General features: G+C 43.9%; 1 protein-coding gene across 1 annotated transcript in view; it reads right to left on the bottom strand.

The window, feature by feature from the left end:
- Positions 1-19,624, bottom strand: part of LOC139697963 (ankyrin repeat and SAM domain-containing protein 1A-like) — a 249,524-nt gene that overhangs the window by 61,216 nt on the left and 168,684 nt on the right. The window contains exon 10 of the mRNA XM_071596819.1: positions 18,161-18,823. Within this exon, the coding sequence (XP_071452920.1) occupies positions 18,161-18,823 (663 nt within the window). The remainder of the gene's footprint in view (positions 1-18,160; positions 18,824-19,624) is intronic.

Genomic DNA, 19,624 nt, shown 5'->3' with positions numbered 1-19,624 from the left:
TGGCAGTGTTAAGAATAAGATAATGACTGAATTACAATTAAAAATACATCAGTAGTAGTTTTAGCGGAGGCGACCGAAGGCTAAGGTCATTTCAGCCTATAGAAGTGGATGGGAAAGGAAGCGTGGAGAGAACTCCGGCGTCGGCATTAGCCTCCTCTTATCGAAAGGCGCCAAGGGGTCCGCAGTTGAACGTCCCATCGGACGGACGTCATAGTCACTCAAAGTGCTCTTCACAAAGTACCTCGAGTAGAGATCGGGATACCACTGAAAAATATCTGCCGCCGCCAGGATTCGAACCCGGGCCCTCTCAGTGGGAAGCCAGTACGTTATCCACCGCACCTTCCTGATCCCCGAAAAGTAAATTAATAAACCCACTTCAGCGTACATTTAACACTCCTAAGCTAAGGGTACTGTAATCTTGCGAAAGTATAAAATGAAAGTAAGACTTGGGGGATTGGATTAATGCAACAATTACCACACACATCGGCTTTCGTCGCCGTGAGCAACAATTCGTTTGTTGGCTTTGGATTTCATATTTGCAGTGGGATCTATAATATGTGCCCCATGAAAGGCATTTCCAAAAACAATAAGATACACAATTCAGTGACAAAGTTTTATATAGTTAAACTCAAGCGTTATTTAACTATGATTACGATCTAGAGAATTTTTTGTTAAACAAAAACAAGGTCATTTCAGAGAAATCGAAAAAATGAATTGTTTAAAGATGCCGGTTAAACTCACTACATAAAATGACGGGCATCGAAACTAATCCACGTGAGACAAATTTTTGTGCTCGGACTTGAATTCTGTCATTGATGTTTACTATGGAAATGGAGCAGTTGCGGACTAGCAGAAAAAAAACGCAACCCCTAACCTAGAAGAATTGAATTATACTTTAAGTTACACTAATCAAACAATTGACGAAATGCCATCACTAATAGCCGCTGTTCAATTGTTTATAGATACAACTGAAATAAAATGGTTAGGGAGAAAATAACATTAGCAGCTCATCATATGACTGGTCTTGAAAAAGTGAAGGAGAGTGACAATTACCAAACCAAAAAGCGTTCAAAATTAAAAAGGAGCTCGCAGTGCGCAAATTTCCAATAGGCGATAGAGGAAGTAGAGAAACGGTCCCGAAACCCGTCAGGGACTATGGGATCACCCGACCATTTCGAGACTGGAAAAAATTTCAAAGCGAGAAAGCGCTCGATCAGCAACGATCGGAGTCGATGAGCGCCACCGAACCAGATTCACGGAGCGAGAGGAGAGGGAGTGAAGAGCGAGATAAAAAAAGGGGAAAAAATGCGAGTGGGAAACGAGCATCCCCCCGGCCGCAGCATTCCCGTCCACTCGGCGACTCCACTCGACGGAGCGTGCCGCCTGGCTTGGCACCAAACAGTCCCCCCCCCCCGCACCACACACCCCTTCCCCACGGGGGCGAGCGGCAGCACGAGGCGTCGACGAGCCCCGACCAAGCCCCCATCCGACGCTCCAGCGACCGTGGACCAGAGGAAAGACGAACTCGACCGGGTTATGCAACACGACCTCCCTTCCTCCACCCTCCCCCCCACCCTCCACAAACACACGCAAACCCACTTTCTGAACAACCCCACCCCCATACCTCTCGGTGACCCCCACCGCATCACTGAACCCCCTCCCCCGGACCGGGCACTTGATCTCCCTCCGGGCCAGACCCCCTACCTACCCACCCCCCGCCCCACGAAACCACACACGTGAACCACTTAGTGTGCCAATGGTGCGATTTGGATGAAGTTTTGAGGGGTCGTCCGGGGATAGAGCGCCGGGGGAGGTGGTGCTGGAGGGTGTGGAGGGAGTGGAGGGGGGGAGACCCGATGACGCGATCAGCACGCAAGTGGCCGTGGCGGAAAGACCCCAACTCTTCCTCTCTCCCTCCCTCTCCACCCTCGAATGACTACGTCCACGGCCACTCATCGGAAGTTCAACGAGCAGTCATTACGGTCAGAAAGAGAAGAGGTGGGGCCGGTGGGAGAGGGTTCGATGGGGTGAGAGGGGTAGGAAAACGGGGGGGGGGAGACACGAGTCTGGCTATCGGAAGCATGGGTGGGGTGGTGGGATGTGAGATGGGGCGCTCTATGCGCTTCGCGGGGAGAGGTCAAACACACGTCGAGTTGTCCCACGGAAATGGGGGGAACTGCTCTTGCCCGGGGAAGAGAGGCAAAGAGAGAGGGATCCACCGCCACGCACACACGGCGATCCAGTCGACCTCCTGGCTCCCCTCAGAGGGCCTCCTGCCCCACTCGGCCCCGTCCCGTGGACGCAATCACGCGGCAAAGAGATTTTTGCGGGCGCGCCTCCGGCCAAGCGTGGCCCACGAAGGTTGAAGGGGGGGTGGGGGGCGTGGTCGCGTCGGCGGTGATTGCAGGCGACCCGGAAGACAATGTCGTGTTCGCGCGAGCGTGCGATGTGATCACGCTCGCGCGCACGCCCCTGGGAGGGGGAAGGGGCGGGGTGGGAGGAAGACGGGGGAATATGTGGAGGGAGAGAGAGAGAGGCGGAAGCTTGGAGCCGTCGCGGCATTCGAGCGGCGGTCGCCCGTTCGTGTCCGGCCGCTGGACATGAGGAGATGCCCGCGCGGACTTGCACGCACGACTCGTGCGCGACCGCGAATGCGATACGTCGGGAGCCGACACTCCCGGCCTTCTTTTAGCAAGCGACGTTTAAGGAAATATTTAAGCGGAGAACTGTGTAGCCGACACGGTCGGTGACGTGTCCCTCCATATTCCGCCCTTCACTATGCATATGATTCCAACCAAAGCTATACAATTCTTGCATCTGAAATGTAAAACACAATCACCTACAGTTCACTTGGCCGGGAATAGCAGGTTTCAGTTTTTATGCTCCCCAGTTGCAAAGATTATATCCGAACATGGGACCTAAGTATCTAAGCCAGAACTGGGGCACACATTCACGATGGCCGAAGTGAGACTTACGACCTTAAAATTCTTAGGCGGTACCTTAACAACCTAGCTTACTTAAGCTGATTTGATAAACATAGGAATCATGCAATAATGTGTCTGGTTTCCAAGTCCATTTATATTCAGGAATACTTTTGAGTACTCTCGTCCGGATACACGGGGATCACAAAATTTCTCAGGATGATTCCTAACGATTTGTCTCCACCTCCAAGCCTGAGAAGTTGATTGCTTGATTTCAAATTCAAACCATCGATCAAGAGGCATATGAGGTAGTCAGGGAACGCGCTTACTCGAGAATCCATTAGCGACAAGCCCAAGAACTACGTAAGTCATCTAACTCCAGAGCGACATGCCCAAGTACCAAAATAGATTTCCGTGGATCTTAGGGGTAAATGATGAGGCATCAGGAAAGCCTCAAAATGAGAAATTTTTCAGACGCCTCGTACAGGTAATGCAGAACCTCCGGTTTGCACTCAAAAGAGATTTTATTTTCATCATAAATTTAAAATTCCTTACAAGATGAAAATTTTGCTGTGGAGAAAATTTACGAGGGTCACTCAAGTAAAAATCATTGAAAGTGCACCAAGATTTCAAAATTGTGTCCCACTGTCCTCTTAGTAGGCATTAGTGAGAGCCATGGTTTGATGCGTTTCCTACAGTTAACAGCATGATACCAGAAATCAATTATTTGGTGCAACAATAGTGTAAACATGGCAGCTGCATTGGAAACATGCAACACAGAGGAACATCATACTCCAATTTTTTTGCTGAGTAGTAAAGAGGAGAAACTGAAATTCACCAATGACAGAAAGTTGATACGTGTGAACTAGCCATTTCCTTAACGGCATTGCGTCTTTAACAGACTCCCCCTGACCAGGTAAATTTAGGGTTGAACACCACTGGACTTAGCAGCAGTTAAAGCCATGATATTTCTAGAGCTAACTAAAACTTTCAAAGTGCTGGAATATTTCTATTGCACACCATGGAGAGTACACATGAAAATAATGAAACTTAGAATCTTTAGTATTCAAGAAATTACATGGTATAAAAATATAAATATCAAGGTTTTCATTTGATTCTCACTGGCAATTTCGCTAGATGAGAAGCGACGATTTTTGGGCCTTATGAGCTTTCCTGATATTTCTTTTCAATAGCTGTATGTATCCCCCTTTGTAGAAATTTGGCCTATATTTTCAGAAAATGGCCATTTATAGTCGACAACACGTATTTCCTAACTATTTATTAACAGGAAACCAAATTATAATATACCGCGCTGCCATGAGTGAGGGACAACTAAAAGTACGAAACTTTCTTCCTTTGTCATAAAAAAAGGATGCATTTGGAATGGAAGAGATGGGATATATAAGTTGTTTTTATAAGTAAAATAAACAGCATATCTTATGAGGCAATGAATATATAGGGTGATTTGAGTTTTTTTTACAAAAGCTGAATAGTTTACCGGTGTAAAAGTATTGGCATAACGTTCCTAATTAATTTGTACCTGAAATAGATAGGAAAATTAAGTGTCACGTAAAACGATAAATTCCTACAACAAAAGGGATAGCAGTTTTTATGAAACTTACTCCAATGGGTATCACTGAAGCACGCATTCTCAAGGTCCGGCATCAAATAAATATCAGCTGCTATGATGTGGCAGTGGATACACAGAGACAGACTTAGTATGATAGATTATGCACTCGAGAAGACTAACGGTAGACGTTTTGACTTTCTTTGGGGAAATTAGGAAACAATCTATTATTACCTTAGCAAAAATATATTGAGAATGAAAGTATTCCTAATATGCAGAGACAGACACCGAGAAAACGAGGGCGGGAGTTTGAATGAGGAATTTCGACATTTATTGTGTCAAGGTTAACAAAAATGAAGTTTTCCGGGGGGGGTGGCGTATACATTGCATATTTGTTGCCTAAAGTAATTGGTCACACTTGCTCGCCGTAGTGATGGGAAAGAGAAGGATGCAGACAGGTGCGGTAGCATCTGATATGGGACGAGCAAATGTGTGACAATATGAGGAAAATGCATATGTATTTCGCGATAGAAACCTTATCCATTTCGGTATCATTACATTCATATCTTTCATTGCACAGGAATACAATAGCATTCTACCAAAGATAAGCATTTTATGTTTGTTCAGATACTTCAGTTCTTATAAAGAATACTTGTAGATCGTGCATACTGACAATACGAATGTAGAATATGAATGTCTACAACATTAAATTTCTGTAGTAAATATATAAAAGTGGAGGTTTTTAATATGACAAAATTTAACTGCCACTCTTGGAAAATACTATGGCTGCTAAATGATGGATGATTGTGAATTTTTAATTTGCAAAACCTTTCGTTTTTAAATACTATGCTATAATTACTGGAATAATTTTCAATGTACATGCAGTACAAATTTCATTTTTTTAGCTTACAAAATGGACCATTGTAGCCATTACAAGTTAAAATGATAAGTGAAAAGAGCGACGATGGGGATAACAAGCGACATTGCAGTGGCATATTGCTTTTGCCCGAACAAATCGTAGGCCGAGGACTATGTATTGCTAAAAGAGGCTTATTAAGAGTCTGTTTTTCCTATGGCATAATCAGAAAATGGTTTTTAATGTTGAAAAAGGAGAGAGAAATAATAACGAAGGAAGGTGGCCCGGGAGCTCCAGTCACTGCTCTTAAGGAGGTGAATACTATACACCACCCTCACTACCATTGCGATAGAAGACGCTGATAACGCGAAAAGCACTGAAAATTACATTGGGTGTCACCCATTAATGGGATACAGAAACTATGCACACGAAGAACAAAATTTAAAAAACCGTATTATTGTATAATCAAAGTATATTATGAAAATTTACTTTGATTAGACCAAGGTTTTACTGCTGCGGAGCATCGTCAGAATGATGACGAAACCTAGTTCGCATAAAAGTACATTTTCTATGCAGAATTACAAAGTTTCATTTTGGCTTTACTAATCTTGGAACAATTCCACAAAGTAACGTCTGAAAAGATTGATTACTGCACATGAAACATGTTTGTGCGCGTTTAGTTCAGTGAAACCCTCCCCGAAATCTTGATTATCTCGCGTAAATATCGAAAAGAAGTGTGTTCCTCTTCCTCTTAATAGTCCTGATCCCCGAGTGACTTTTCCCTATTCCCTGGCGAGAAAAAATCGTTCGTGGGAAGGGTTTTTCATTATCGGAAGCAGGAGTTGGCGAACTGAGCGTGTTTTAACTTGAAAAGACAGACGCTGACGCAATACTAAATTTTCAAAAAATTGAAGCTTTTCCCACAAATTCAGTACATATTAGGATAGCAATATAACATTTAATTAAAATTTTGTACAGCAAATTTATCGAATTAAAATGGACGATCATTTTTATCGAACAGCCATCCAAACATGGAAGATCAATGTAATAGCATCAGGGATTTTTATTTTGAATTTTGTCAAATCGCCGGTTTTCCCTCCAGACGCATCCACAGAAACAGAAAACTACTAAAATGTGATACTCTAACTCGACAATAATCAACATTGGAGCGAGCGTGATGCGGCGGAGAAAAATGTGAAAGTAGCGAAAGGATATGCTTTTCTCATATTTTCCAGAAACATATGTACATAAATCCTAAAAACAGAGAATTACAATGCCCACAGTATTTTGCCAATATTAACACAAAGCTAAAATGTGGAAGGTGGACAGTACTGATATTGGCGTAAAGAAGCCAATGTCTTCGCAGGAATGTGATATTCGCTCCAATAATCTGTATTAATATCAACATGGATCTCATAGATGTATTCAGGACAATGATCTTTCGATTCAGCTAGAAAGAAGCATATATTCTACAACTCAAAATTTTGTGATACTCTTCGTGTGGACCTTAACTTAAACATTTTGAACTCGCTCCTTCAATTAGCTGATTCAATATATATTTTGTAAAGTCAATCAGAGCTTTGTCGCTTAGTTATTGACAACGCATACATGACTTTGAGAGAGTATAGCTTTTTTGCTGGGAGCTGCATAAAATAATCCAGTTTACTAATATAATATCAGGACGATACCGTTGACGTGGGTGTGTTCCATGACAAGTTATGAGATTGGCTAACTAAAACAGTCATATTTAACTATGAATATAACTGGATTTCGTTTAAATTAACTACAGTCATGGTTTAGAATTTTGTAAAAATATATTCATGTATAACAGTTGAACAGTATTATATAACAGTTGAAGTGAGAAAAAAGTTAAGAATGAAATACAAGTACATGTGTTTATTTAAGGGTGTGTGTGACAGGGGTATGACAGAATGGTAAATGATGACACCCGTTTTACATACTATATTCTGCAGAAAATAGGAATAGATTGGAGGGAAAGGAGGCTAATCCGCAACTTGTACATGTCTCAGACTGCTCAGGTACGAGTGGGGAACGGGGAGTCCGGTTGGGCAGTGTTAGGAAGAGGTGTAAGGCAGGGTTGCCCATTATCACCGTTGCTGTTCAACCTGTATGCAGAGGAAATAATTAAAGAGGCTTGGGAAGAACTGGAGGTAGGAATGAAGGTGGGCGGGGAAGTCGTAAAATCAGTTAGGTTTGCTGATGACCAAGCTTTAGTTTGTCAGTCAGCCAAGGGGCTGCAAGCATTGCTGAGTGAATTGGAAATTCAGTGCGAGAGGTATGGGATGAGAATCAATATTAATAAAACAAAGGTTATGCGATTTTCTAGAAAGAAAAAGGCTAAGCTTAACATTAGAATAGGAGGGCAAAAACTAGAGCAGGTAGATTAGTTTACGTATCTCGGTAGTGTTTTAGACCAACACGGTCAAAGTAGTAAGGACAGAAGGAGAAGAATTGCGCTAGGCAAAGAGGCTTTCACAAGGAGGAGGGGGTTGATGACGGGGACGTTGAGTTAGGATGTTATGAAAAGACTCGTAAAAACTTTGATATGGAGCAAGGTTTTCTACGGTGAAATGGACAGAGAAGAAAACAAACGAGGAAGTACTTGGTATGGTGGGCGAAGAGAGGGGTTTGTTGGGAGCAATCCTATGGAGGCAGGAAAAGTGGCTGAGGGGGGTATTGACCGGCAGCGGGATGTTGAAGACTGTAATAGAGGGGAGAATGTTAGGCAAACGAGGAAAGGGAAGGAACAGGATAGGGATGTTGGACGGGATGAAGGGGGAAGAAAGTACTAAGAGCTGAAGAGGGACCTGATGTAGAGTAGGGTGTTGTGTTTTGCTAGGGGCCACAAATTATTTAATTAATAATTACGTCCATATAAAAACCTACCTTCACCGGTGGATTACCTAATAATAATAATAAGATATATATATATATATATATATATATATATATATATATATGTAAAAACACAGATTTAGATTTTTAGATTATAGAAACACAAAGAAAGGACACTCACAATTTGTTATTTGACGTTTCGACAGCACGGCTGTCGTCTTCAGACAGAAGAGCGAAGTGCAACACTAACTTTAACTTAATAATTTATGGCAGAGAATGAACGTAGTTTTTTTTGGGACTCTCTTCTTTGCAAGAGCAATTTAAAATTATGAAATACGTTCGAAACACTTCCTAAAGCCTAATCACAAAATTTCAGGGACATACGTTTGATTTTTTATTTGGTATTATAGTAGAATAATGGGAATGCGACCACTATAAAATCAATTAATTATCAGGTGAACTTGCAATAACTCGTGCAAAACGGCATTTCCGAAAATCTTCAAATGTGAAGCCAGAAGCTGCAAAATGAGTGCAGTACCCTGGGTAACCGAGAGTAATATAATTTCAACATGGCACTGTTATCTCATTATTATTTTTATTTAGCAGAACAGATATTCCAATAATGCGGCTGTAATGACCACGCGTAAGTTAGTACAAAGATGTAGATATAGCAGCAAATTGTGACGGTATCTAGAATCATGTCATAGATATTACTACAATACATCGCGAAATCTGTATGCTGACTGGCCGGATCACTTTTTCCTCAACTGACCCGTTATAATCCATTAACATTACCAACCAGGAATAAGAGTAACACGTTAGAAAATCAGTTTTTATTATGAGGATTAAAGGAACCTATTTTGAGGCCATTATTTCATATTAACTCCATGTTTATTTATCTGAAATGAATGAACAGCTCGTCAAATAGAGTCACGCACACCTGGCTGGGTCACATTAGTGTTCGATAATACGGTATTTACGGGGAAAAATAGTATTTTTTTCTCTTAATTTCTCGCCATGCTCCTTCAAAAGATTCTTCTCCCGCCAATAAACTCGATATCGACGATACCAATTCACAGTAGGCAATGCCAAGCTGTGTAAGAGTTAACCTCCGCCACCCTGTGAAGCTTACAATAAGTACGACTGGTTTGGCAACAAATGGTTACGACCTGGTAGCCACGGAAAAATAAGTAAGCACAAGTGTGTTTACTTGAAAGAATAAAGAGTACTTTTCCCACGAATGGCTGGGGTCATATTAGTCCCAAAAGAAAAAGTTTTTCGGTTCGTTTATCTCTGACACGCAATAATCAACGGGTTTATGTTACTAGACTCGCAGCGGTGTCTCAGAATCTACGAGCCACGCCATTCGATCCCATAACTCTGGCACGCTTTCCCCTCTCGAGGCGATAGCTACCCACGGCTTTCCACCCGAAGGGAGCGCAGAGAATCGAGGGCACTTCTTCTTCGAGCTTCAAAGGGAACGAGGGAAAGGGAGTTGCACCAGCGTACGACTGAGACGTCTCTTAATTGCAAGCAGTCGGCGATGATTCATGCAGCCCGCTGTGATACAAGGAGGAGGAGGGAGGAAGGGAATTGAGTGTGCGTATGTGTGCGTGCGCGCGCGTCCTTTAGGATAGCGGAGTAGGATTTTAAGGGGCGAGGAGGGTTGAGGTGGGGGGACGACTTTGCTCTCCGGTAACTAACCACACTCCGAGCCTCTCCTCCGTGTAACTCACTTGGTCCAACACAAACGGCTCTTTCGCGCCCCGGACCCCTCCCCACCGGGACTCTCCCCCCCTCTCTTACCGGCGCATGCACGCCGCCCTATCCCCTCCACCCCTTCTCGTTCGAACACTTTGAAAACCCTTGAATGGAGCAAGAAAAGGGTTTGCCTCACCCTCCGCCCGACTCCCCGCCCATAGATCGAAGCCCTGCCTCTCTTTTCCTAACCCCTGCGCCCCTTTTCGTGGGGATGAGGGCGCATAGCGCCGCCTCGAGTGGCCTTTGGGTTTCCACGCCACAATTCACGATCTGAAAACATCTTTTTCTAATACATTAGGCCGTGCGCACGCGCTAAAAATAATGCGTCTTCAATTCCCAGCCGTGGCGACGAGTGGGAAATCATCCGAAACGCGCCCGCCTTCCCCCCCACCCCAATCGGCCCCTCGTCACCCCGTGCACGGCACGGGAGGACGACATGGAACCTCGCGCTGACGCTCTGCGGCGTAGCAAGTCCCATCACCGAGAGCAGAACATTCCAGGCCCTGGATAATCTCTCCTCCATCTCCAATCAAATGGATCTTTTAGAGGTCAACATTAAATGACCCCTTGTTTTTATTAGGCATCCTAATTTCGTAAACTTATGGCGAAAACGTTTCACGTGAGAAATGAAAAAAGAATGATACCTGATGAAACGGGAGCACCAATACTAATTCTGTTGGCTGCATCCACCTTGCGTCATTTCGTCCAAGCATAATGAAAGACTTGAATTGACATACAATCTAAATCGTTATATCGTGACTCAATAATTCTCACGGAAGGCAAGCCGCAAAACTCCTCAAGAAAAACTGAATTGATATTCTAGATAAAGGACACATATTCAACGCCCATGGTTCAAACGAAGATTTGACCTCGTGATGCCAAAATTAATGCATAATGAAATGATATGTAAAATATATCATACATGAAAATAATTCAATGAATAGTAAAATGAATAGTCAATACCTAATTATAATAAAGCAATAAAAATGGTGCGAACATCGAAAATAAATTAAAGATTAATTTTTCCCAGTCATACTTCGTCACCGGGTCAATGACCAAATAAACTTATACTGAGTGAGACCTACTATCACATGACATGGAGAGGAACATCCACATGGTCATTTTTTTAGTCACCTCCTCTGGGGGATGAGTGAAACCCTGAATTTTCCCATCTTGCTTCTCCCACAGATCACCCAATTTTCAACGCTTGCTAGGTTGCCTGCAGACCGGCTGACACAGTGATCCTTATTTTATCATATGCCGTCCATAAGTTCGTAGCACGACTACCACCAAACATTCCCTCCTACTCTTGACCTCTCTATCTTTTGTCCTCGTATGCTCAGTTTCCTAAAACCAAAAGTATATCCCATTATATCCCTCCTCTCCTACCCTCCAATGATTTTTCCTCCTAAATCCTGTCAATATTCTCAATACAAAAGCTATTTTTATTGTCATTCATGCCTTTTATCACCCAAAGTGAAAGACCCTCCTTGACTGTTTTAATTGAGTTTATCATACATAAAAATAATAAACATGCCGTTCACATAGCAATACGCATCCAAAATAACCACGTTTTCCACTGGATTAGGCCTGTATCATTAAGCTAGTTTTCCTCTTGAATGAAAAGTTCAATAGGATCTCGGTCTCCCCGCCGCATACGAGTAGGTACCCTGTATGGTCACGCCCCTTGGTGATGCAACCCGGCGTGCGTGAATGTGACGTAAATTGCATGGCGACGTATTTCAGGGGAAGTCGAGAGAATTCAAGGATATGTTCAAGCAGAACGATTTGTCCAAGGTTAATGACCCAAGTATTCTAAGATAAATTAAATTTCCTGGTTCTTCGCTTATGGAGCCGCTCGAGGATTTAAAACTTGGAAAAGCTCGCCCTCCTAAGCTTTGAAAGGAATGCTAGGAATTATGGAAGTAACTGGGGAAGAGGTGTTTTGTAACGACGTCGTGATTAAATTAGGTTCCCATCATGAAGATACTATCCAGAAAGTAGCCTTATGATCTTTCAGAATGTTTTTGTAGCTCACAAGACCATATAAAATCACATTTTGAATGAGTTTTGAACAAATATTGCGCGATACCTGTTTTCCCATGCTTGAAATGGAGGCCTGGATTAATCCTTTGAGCTCGATTTTGGCCTACGGATGTATGTTCCGGTCAAGAGTCGAAAACTAACTCAAGCACCCTCAGAACAAAAGCTGGCTGTCCAGAGAGATCGGCTATTTTTTTATCCATTGAGGAAGCGGATGTATAGTAGGTGACCCTCTCCAAAACCAGGTTCCACCCGAGATTTAGCAGGTCAAGGCAGTTGGCCGGAGGTAAGCAAGTGGAATCCTCGGGAGCCTCTAAGACAAACCGATGTGGAAGCCCACAAAAAGTATTGACATTGACTTAGACTTACGCAAACAAGCGTAAACATATCATATTCTAAGGAAGACATTGAGGAATGTTATACTGTCTTAAATCGAAGAGGATCTGAAGCATTTTACAAATTACTTGAACTAACTAGACAGGGAGATTCATCATTCATCATTTAGGTAGCATTCTGTAGAAATAATTATAATTGAACTGGTTTAAATTTTATCCTAGGTGTTGAGTTATCTGGTTCTGGTTTTTATCTGATAAACTTAACGATTTCAACAGCAAAGGGGAAAAAATACCTCACTTTCTTAAGATGTAACCATTATTACATAGGCTTCCATTAATAAGAATGTAATGAGGATCAATAGCTTCCCAGGAGAAGTCAGACTACTCAACCGATGGCTAAAGATAAAAAAATACCTAAGCACTCCCTTATTTTTTAAAACCTTTCTAGTTTTCAAAATCTAGCGGCTCCATGCCACTGAGGTCAGTATTAGATAAATTCAATACGCCATTTTAATAGTTCAGGGGAAATTTTTAATGTAAATATGGACTCCAGGAAATATCTTTCACGAGAGTAACGACATTAAACTCACTGTCAGTAGTAATTTTATCGTATTATAACTTTTTTATTTATTTACATCTGAATATTATTCTCAAAGCTAAAACAAAATATCACATTCACACGAGGGTTCGCTCGCCGGGCAATGTACGTATGTTTTTCAGTGCAGGTGGAATACCCGAGCGCGCACTTGGAATTCTAGCGGATTAGCGCCCAGGGTGCTCGAATATAAGGTTGATTAGCCCAACGATTGGGATCCGCTCGTTCGATGAACGTCCGGATCTGCATCTTTCCCTCACAATGCACACCAAAGCATAACCGAGCATCTCTCCATGGACTCCCCGGGTGAGAGCCACTTGTTCACTTTCACCCTCCTCGGATGCAACTCAAACGACAGGTCGCCCGCACACGAGTAGTTCCGTCGTCTGCCGCATAGGTGGAGATGTACTCGCTCCCTCCGACTGAACCTCACTCGCCTCCCAACCCCTCCCTCCAACTCACCTCCGCACCCCCACACCCTCTCCGCTCAATTCTCCACCCTTGCCCGCGCTCGCGAACGACTCGATGGGCGTGTGGCGCCGGCGGCAGAGCGGGGTATCAAGAGGGATGGGCGGATAAGCAACGTTACGAAACGCGCGGGAATGACAACAGACGACACAAACCTGGGCGCGTCAATAATATCTGGGATTCATATTATTTCAAAGCGTTGAATAAAATAGTGCACTTTACGAGGATGTTTGGGCCTCTTGTCAATTTCATGAAGCACACCTGGGTTATATATCAATACCTGTGTCTAAGACCTGTGAGGAGGGACTTTATTTCGGCAATACTTTTGGGTACGTACCCGCCATTATCAACTCAAAGAGAAAATAAATTGTGAGCGTCTAGCTGACTTATTGGAAAAAACAGTCAATATTCGAAAAACTGGATTTAGCGTTAAATTTCACTGAAAACGAACTCTTGATAAGTGGGTAGAGGGAAAGGCAGAAACGAAGAGATTTTTTTATAGCCCTTTCACAGAGAAGAGTCTTATATAAATATAGAGAGACTAATTTCGATTTCATCAATGTGTCCCCGAGTGGAAGATAAAAATGATCTTTCCCTCTCAATTTTACATTTCACCCTGCAATTCAAATTTGACGTGCACTAACACTCATGAAACGAAAAAAACTACTCATACAGAAGGGTGAATGACTTATAATCAACACCTCGGGGTGAAAATTGGGCAAAGGAGCTCTCTCAAAAGCATTCATACAGAACAATTCACTTGTGTTGTCCAACGTTTCAACGATTTTTTCACTATCTAAAGGATATCAGAACATACGATGAGGCAACAGGGTGCTGAAGCCTGTGATAGAGGGGACAACGCTGGGTAAACTAAGCAGATAGGGGAAAAAATTACTATTTCTGGACGAAATGAAGGGAGAAAAAAACCTGTATTGAGTCGAAGAATGCTCAACGGTGCGTAGGATTTCACGGTGCTTAAAACCATTTCATCCGGGGCCCAGAGGTGCAGCAACACAAAGTCCACGGATTCACTAAAAACATACATTGGTTCGATTTCCAACTCATAATGACAGATAAATAATCTTTGAAATAATGAGATAGACTATTTTAATATTTCTTTTTCCATTAACTTTATATATAACACAGTAATCAACCCTAAGGTTGGTTTGATAGGTGATTGTAGAGTTCACGCAGTACTAAGCCCGACGTCGTTTAATATTCACAAATCAGGGTAGGGGGCCAGTTCCTTTCCCTGTGCCAGTTACGGTTTCTCAGGAAAAATTGGTACCCGAAAAATCACATAGCTTAGGTGGAGCTAAGGGCGCCCAGAGAGGCTTGTCCGGGAATCCAACCCTGGCCCTCCGTGGTCAGTGGTCCAACGCTCTACCCCCTGGACTATCTCAACCCCTTAACTTTAGATATCATCCCGTAACTTTTATATTGATCGATCATGAGTTCACTGGGGGATCGAGAACTTCGCAGTGGACAAAGGCTGTAGTCCTGACCACAGGCGGGTGGAGAGCACATCGCCTCAAGGGAACATGAAGGGTTATACTGTATGGGGAGACGCCCACTTCTTCCCTTGCCCGAGAACACTCTCAACGAGCCATGAGAGGGAGGGTTGCTAGAGATTCGCCCATAATCCCTTCCTCCGTTATATTTGTTAGAAACAAAGCCCATCTACTTATTTATACGTAACTCGGATATTTCATAGGATATTCATCGAATACAATGTCAGTCCCAAAAAATAAATAGAATGAATTGAGGGAAAACTTCACTGCAGATCAAAGTACAAATTGCTAAAACTTTTCATAAGAGCACTCTTACGTATGGACACAACAATACCAGAGCCTCCGCCAGTTGTGGTATGCTTCCTGTAAGGCATCAACAGGACCCTCGTTCAGGCACCTCGTCACGGCCTCTTTCACGTAATTCAGTGGTCCAAAATGGCACAAGGAGTTATACTTTGGTCGTATTGAAAGAACCAGTACTCATCACCAGTAACCAACTATTCTGAAAATATCGGGTCACTTCCAGCGTGATGCAAGAGGCCGAAGAAAAGATTACCGCACAACCAGTCTTCCGACAGCACCTCGGGGACCATTTTGGCACACCTTTCTCTTGGCTAAATCTTTTGTAAGAGAGCAACGTAGAGTGGTTTTCTGAATATCGTAATCTTCTGCTATGATGCTGACACTTGGAAGTCTATCAAAATTGTACGTGTCTCACTTTTTGCACATTTTTATCACACTGTGTTTTTGATGGATGTCCAGGACATTCCTCATCTTCAACCTCCTCGTTACCCTCCCAGAACATCCTGTGCAAGCAGAAAATCATCACTTGGGACATTTCTCTATCTTCATAAGCATCCTTAACCATGATCATGGTCCCCAAACCCGATTTCCCAGGTTTAATCCCAAATATGATCGCATATCATTGCTCCAAGGAAAGTCACATCGTGAATTTCCTATGCGACCCTCGAACAGGGGCTCAGTCTCGCAGCGATTCGCAGACTGTAACGGCCTGTAGACAACTGACGTGGGTGGTGTTGATGCGGGCTTCCCCTGACCTATCGCCATTTTTCCCGCCACAAATCGTCCCACTTCAGTCGACCGCTTCCCCAGGAAAAATCGCTTTAGGTAATTTTTGGAGAGACCCTGTATATTGAGCCAAATCTAATTTGCTTTCCTTCTAAACAAAGAAATCCTCACTTGCAAAAGTACTCGTGCAATTTTCTGAACCAGAAATATTTATTGAATATTGAAATTGTGAAACTTCTCACGCGATCGTCATTTATCAGATAAAAATTTTGATTGGAATGCGGATGTGATAAAACACTACTTTTCCTATCAGAGAAGGAGCGGAAAAATTATTACTCTATTTGCAACATCAGATCGATAATCATATTCTATCATAAAACACTAACATGGAATGTCATTTTCATGGATTTTCCATTTAATTTTCATGAGATCTCAATCCGTAATGTAAACCTTCCAAAATAAACCTCACATACAACGAACGATCATTAATAAGGATTATCACATTCATTATCCATGACTCGCGAAAACCAAATTTCCTGTCGGGCACCAAGAACAAAACCCGAGCTGAGTGATGTCACATCTACTATATGTTCCGGTTATCTAGAGGAGCCATACAAAGTAGCAAGGGGGTCCTTCTACCCTACATTTGCGAATTACACACGTCAGAAGTCGTCAACAACACAATATCTCTTGCTGCATGGTGAATTCTAGCGAGTATGCGAGGTTCCAACGCTTTGTGAATCACTGGCAGTGATTGAGGAGGAAGTGAGTGTCCGTCTCCGCGGTGGGTTGACCAAAGGGGGGGGAGGGTCGCTGGCCGCGAAGAGTTATCTCTCAAGAGGCAGAAGGGAGATTGAGAGAATTGCAGAGGCGCTCAATAAGGCAATAAGAGACGTTTGGACTGGGTCCTCTTCTTTCCTCCTTAAGAGCCAGCTGGACACCCGGTGGGTGATTCTCTACATACCAACATATTTAATATTCATCAAAATCCTGGGTGGTACCCCTGGGCGTCGCTTATCTCACTTGAGAGCACAGCCAATTACCTCCAACAATCCACCGATCCCTTCAGTTTACCTGTGAGGAAGCCACTCGACTAATTGGGATATTTTGATTTGTCGCCTATATCTCTGACGAAGACGCTGAGATACGACGCTTCGCCCTCTTCAGTAAAGCCTATGTTCAAATTGTGGGGGAAGCGATGGTACGAACCACCAGAAAAAGGAAAAAACCATTTTTATTTTTTCTCAAATTTTTAGGATGAGGGGAAATTAATTGTGCAATACGAAATTTTCTTCATCCAAATACGGTCAGGGATTTATCGTAGAGCTACTAGAAGTACGTAATTCTGTCGGAACACTGACCAGGAAGGGAAAAAATGCACCAATTTCAAAGTGTAAAAATACGAGGGTAGTTTGAAAGGCTCTCGGAATCACAAACACATGCCAGCGCTAGCGCAACGAGTTTCCCGCGGAGTAATAGGTAATCCTTTATGAGTAAACACGTAACACGTCAGTGCTCTGGGAAAATATACACGAACAAAGGTCAGGTTTGGCAAAGAAGAAAGTCATCTTTCATCAACACAATGCACGCCCACACACAGCTGTCGTTGCCATGGCAAACATACGTGAACTAAGTTACGAATTGTTGCCACACCCAACGTATTCACCTGATTTGTCTCTATTAGATTTCCATCTCCTCCTTAAGCTCAAAAGTTTTCTCGGTGCCCGGAGATTCTGTGCAGACCAAGAAAAAACATCCGAAATAGACGGGTATTTTGCAGGCATGAGGAAATCAAATTTTCGAAATGGGATCAAGACATTGGAACATCGTTAGACCTAATTTATAAGTGTACAGGGAGACTATATAATAAGAAAGTTTCACTGAGTTAAGTTGTTTCTTCGTATTCCATTTCGAGAACTTTTCAAATTACCCTCGTGATTCACCCTTATTGGGACGCGATCGTAAATGCATATTAGCGGATGACTCCGTTAAAATTTACTGTCGCGGCATCTTCCTCAGTTCTTTGAGGCAGGGAAAAATTTGGTCCTCGAGAGTTGTGAACGTATATGCCGAACGCTCTCTGCGATAACTTATTATCTCAGCGGAAGAAATAAATCTGGGGAAGAGTGGAGGTGGCGATTGTGGTGGGCATGGAGAGGTCACCCACCCACCTATGAGTCGACAAGGCCGTTCCAGGGGTCAACGAGCGGTCACTCACCTGACTCAGGGGTCGGATCCTTTCCAGGATGCTGCACTCGGCCTGCAGCGCGGATGGCGGTGGGTGGTCCGGCGTCGGGGGCTGCTGGTAGTGGGTAGGGCTAAGGGGCACGGCCGAGGGCGGCCCCCCGCCCCTCTTCTTCTTCTTCTTCTTCGCCTTCTTGCCCCGCACCACCTCTTCCGCCCATGTCCCCGCCGCCACCACCTCGCCCTCCGAGTAGCGCTTGCCGCCCTCAGCCCTCCAACCGCACGGCGCCCCCGACGCCGCAGGGTCGTAGTTCTCGTACGCGTGGTCGTTGTGTCTCCGGAGCTTCCGGCGGCAGTAGGGCCTCTGCCGGGATCCCTCCGCATCTTGGTCGTGCGGGCCCCGAGGTCCGGGGTGGTGCGGGGGGCAGCAGCCTACAGACCGCATTTCCACGTACTGGTCGGCGCTGCGGCCCCGGCGGAGGGCGGCCGCCGCCGCCTCCCTCCCGGGTGAGTGGACCGAGGGCGGGGGACGCGGGAGGTCGTGCGGGGTCAAGCCGCCACTACCACCGTCCTCGCCGCCCTTGTGGCCGCTTCGTGCCAGGAACAGATACTCGTAGGCCACGCCGCACTCGCCCAGCTGCGGGTGCGTCGGAGAGACGGACAGGTTCCTCCGCGGTGGTTTCTTCGGTGGTGTCGGCTGCGAGATAAGGGCAAACGCAGTCAAACGGGAAGGAGACGAGGAGAGTGAGTGCAAACACAATTGATCGAAGGGCACGGGAGGAACAGCTTTTTCACGAAACCTTCAATTGTTCGTAAAAATGAGAAACGAGTCAAAGTGAATATTCTCACGAAGGCAAGAAAGAAAAGTAAATGACTCAATCAAAGTTGGACGAACGACAAAAGCGGTATTTTTTGGAAAAGTTTATTTCCTGGAAAATGTTGTTCATGAGATAATAGCTATTGGGTGTAGGTGTCGGAAATGACTATTATATTTCACCGCGAACAACCCTTAAAATCACTGGCAAGAACCAGGAAATCCCTTGTTTTCCACACGTTTGGGTGCGAGTAACAAAATTAAACATTTCCTCCAAGGAATGAAGATGATAATGCACAGATCACAATGAACATAAACAAATATTTTAAAACATAGAAAATACTTTGAGAATAAAATATTTTTGCCTTTATTTTCACGTCGAGCATGAGCCAATATAGAATCAATGCAGTGTCTCTCCATAAACAGCCGATTAAGACACGAGCTTCGAAGAACAACAGAAATTCCGTAGTGGCGTCTCTTGGGCGCATCTCAAAATGACAGGAAGGGAAATATAACACGGAAAATGTACCAAATGCAGAATTTTCTAAAGCAACTGCAAAGCTCTCCGAGTCTCCTCTTGATTTCCCAGAACAGCGAAATAATGAGTTTTTCACGTCACCGTATACGCTCTTTCCCACATCAAGGATACTCACACTGATAATTTTGCATAATCTTGGGATTACA

This window comes from Hetaerina americana, unplaced genomic scaffold, assembly GCF_022747635.1.
Source record: "Hetaerina americana unplaced genomic scaffold, ioHetAmer1.1.p SCAF_8, whole genome shotgun sequence".
NCBI classification, from domain to species: domain Eukaryota; kingdom Metazoa; phylum Arthropoda; class Insecta; order Odonata; family Calopterygidae; genus Hetaerina; species Hetaerina americana.
This window is presented reverse-complemented; position numbering and strand designations above follow the sequence as displayed.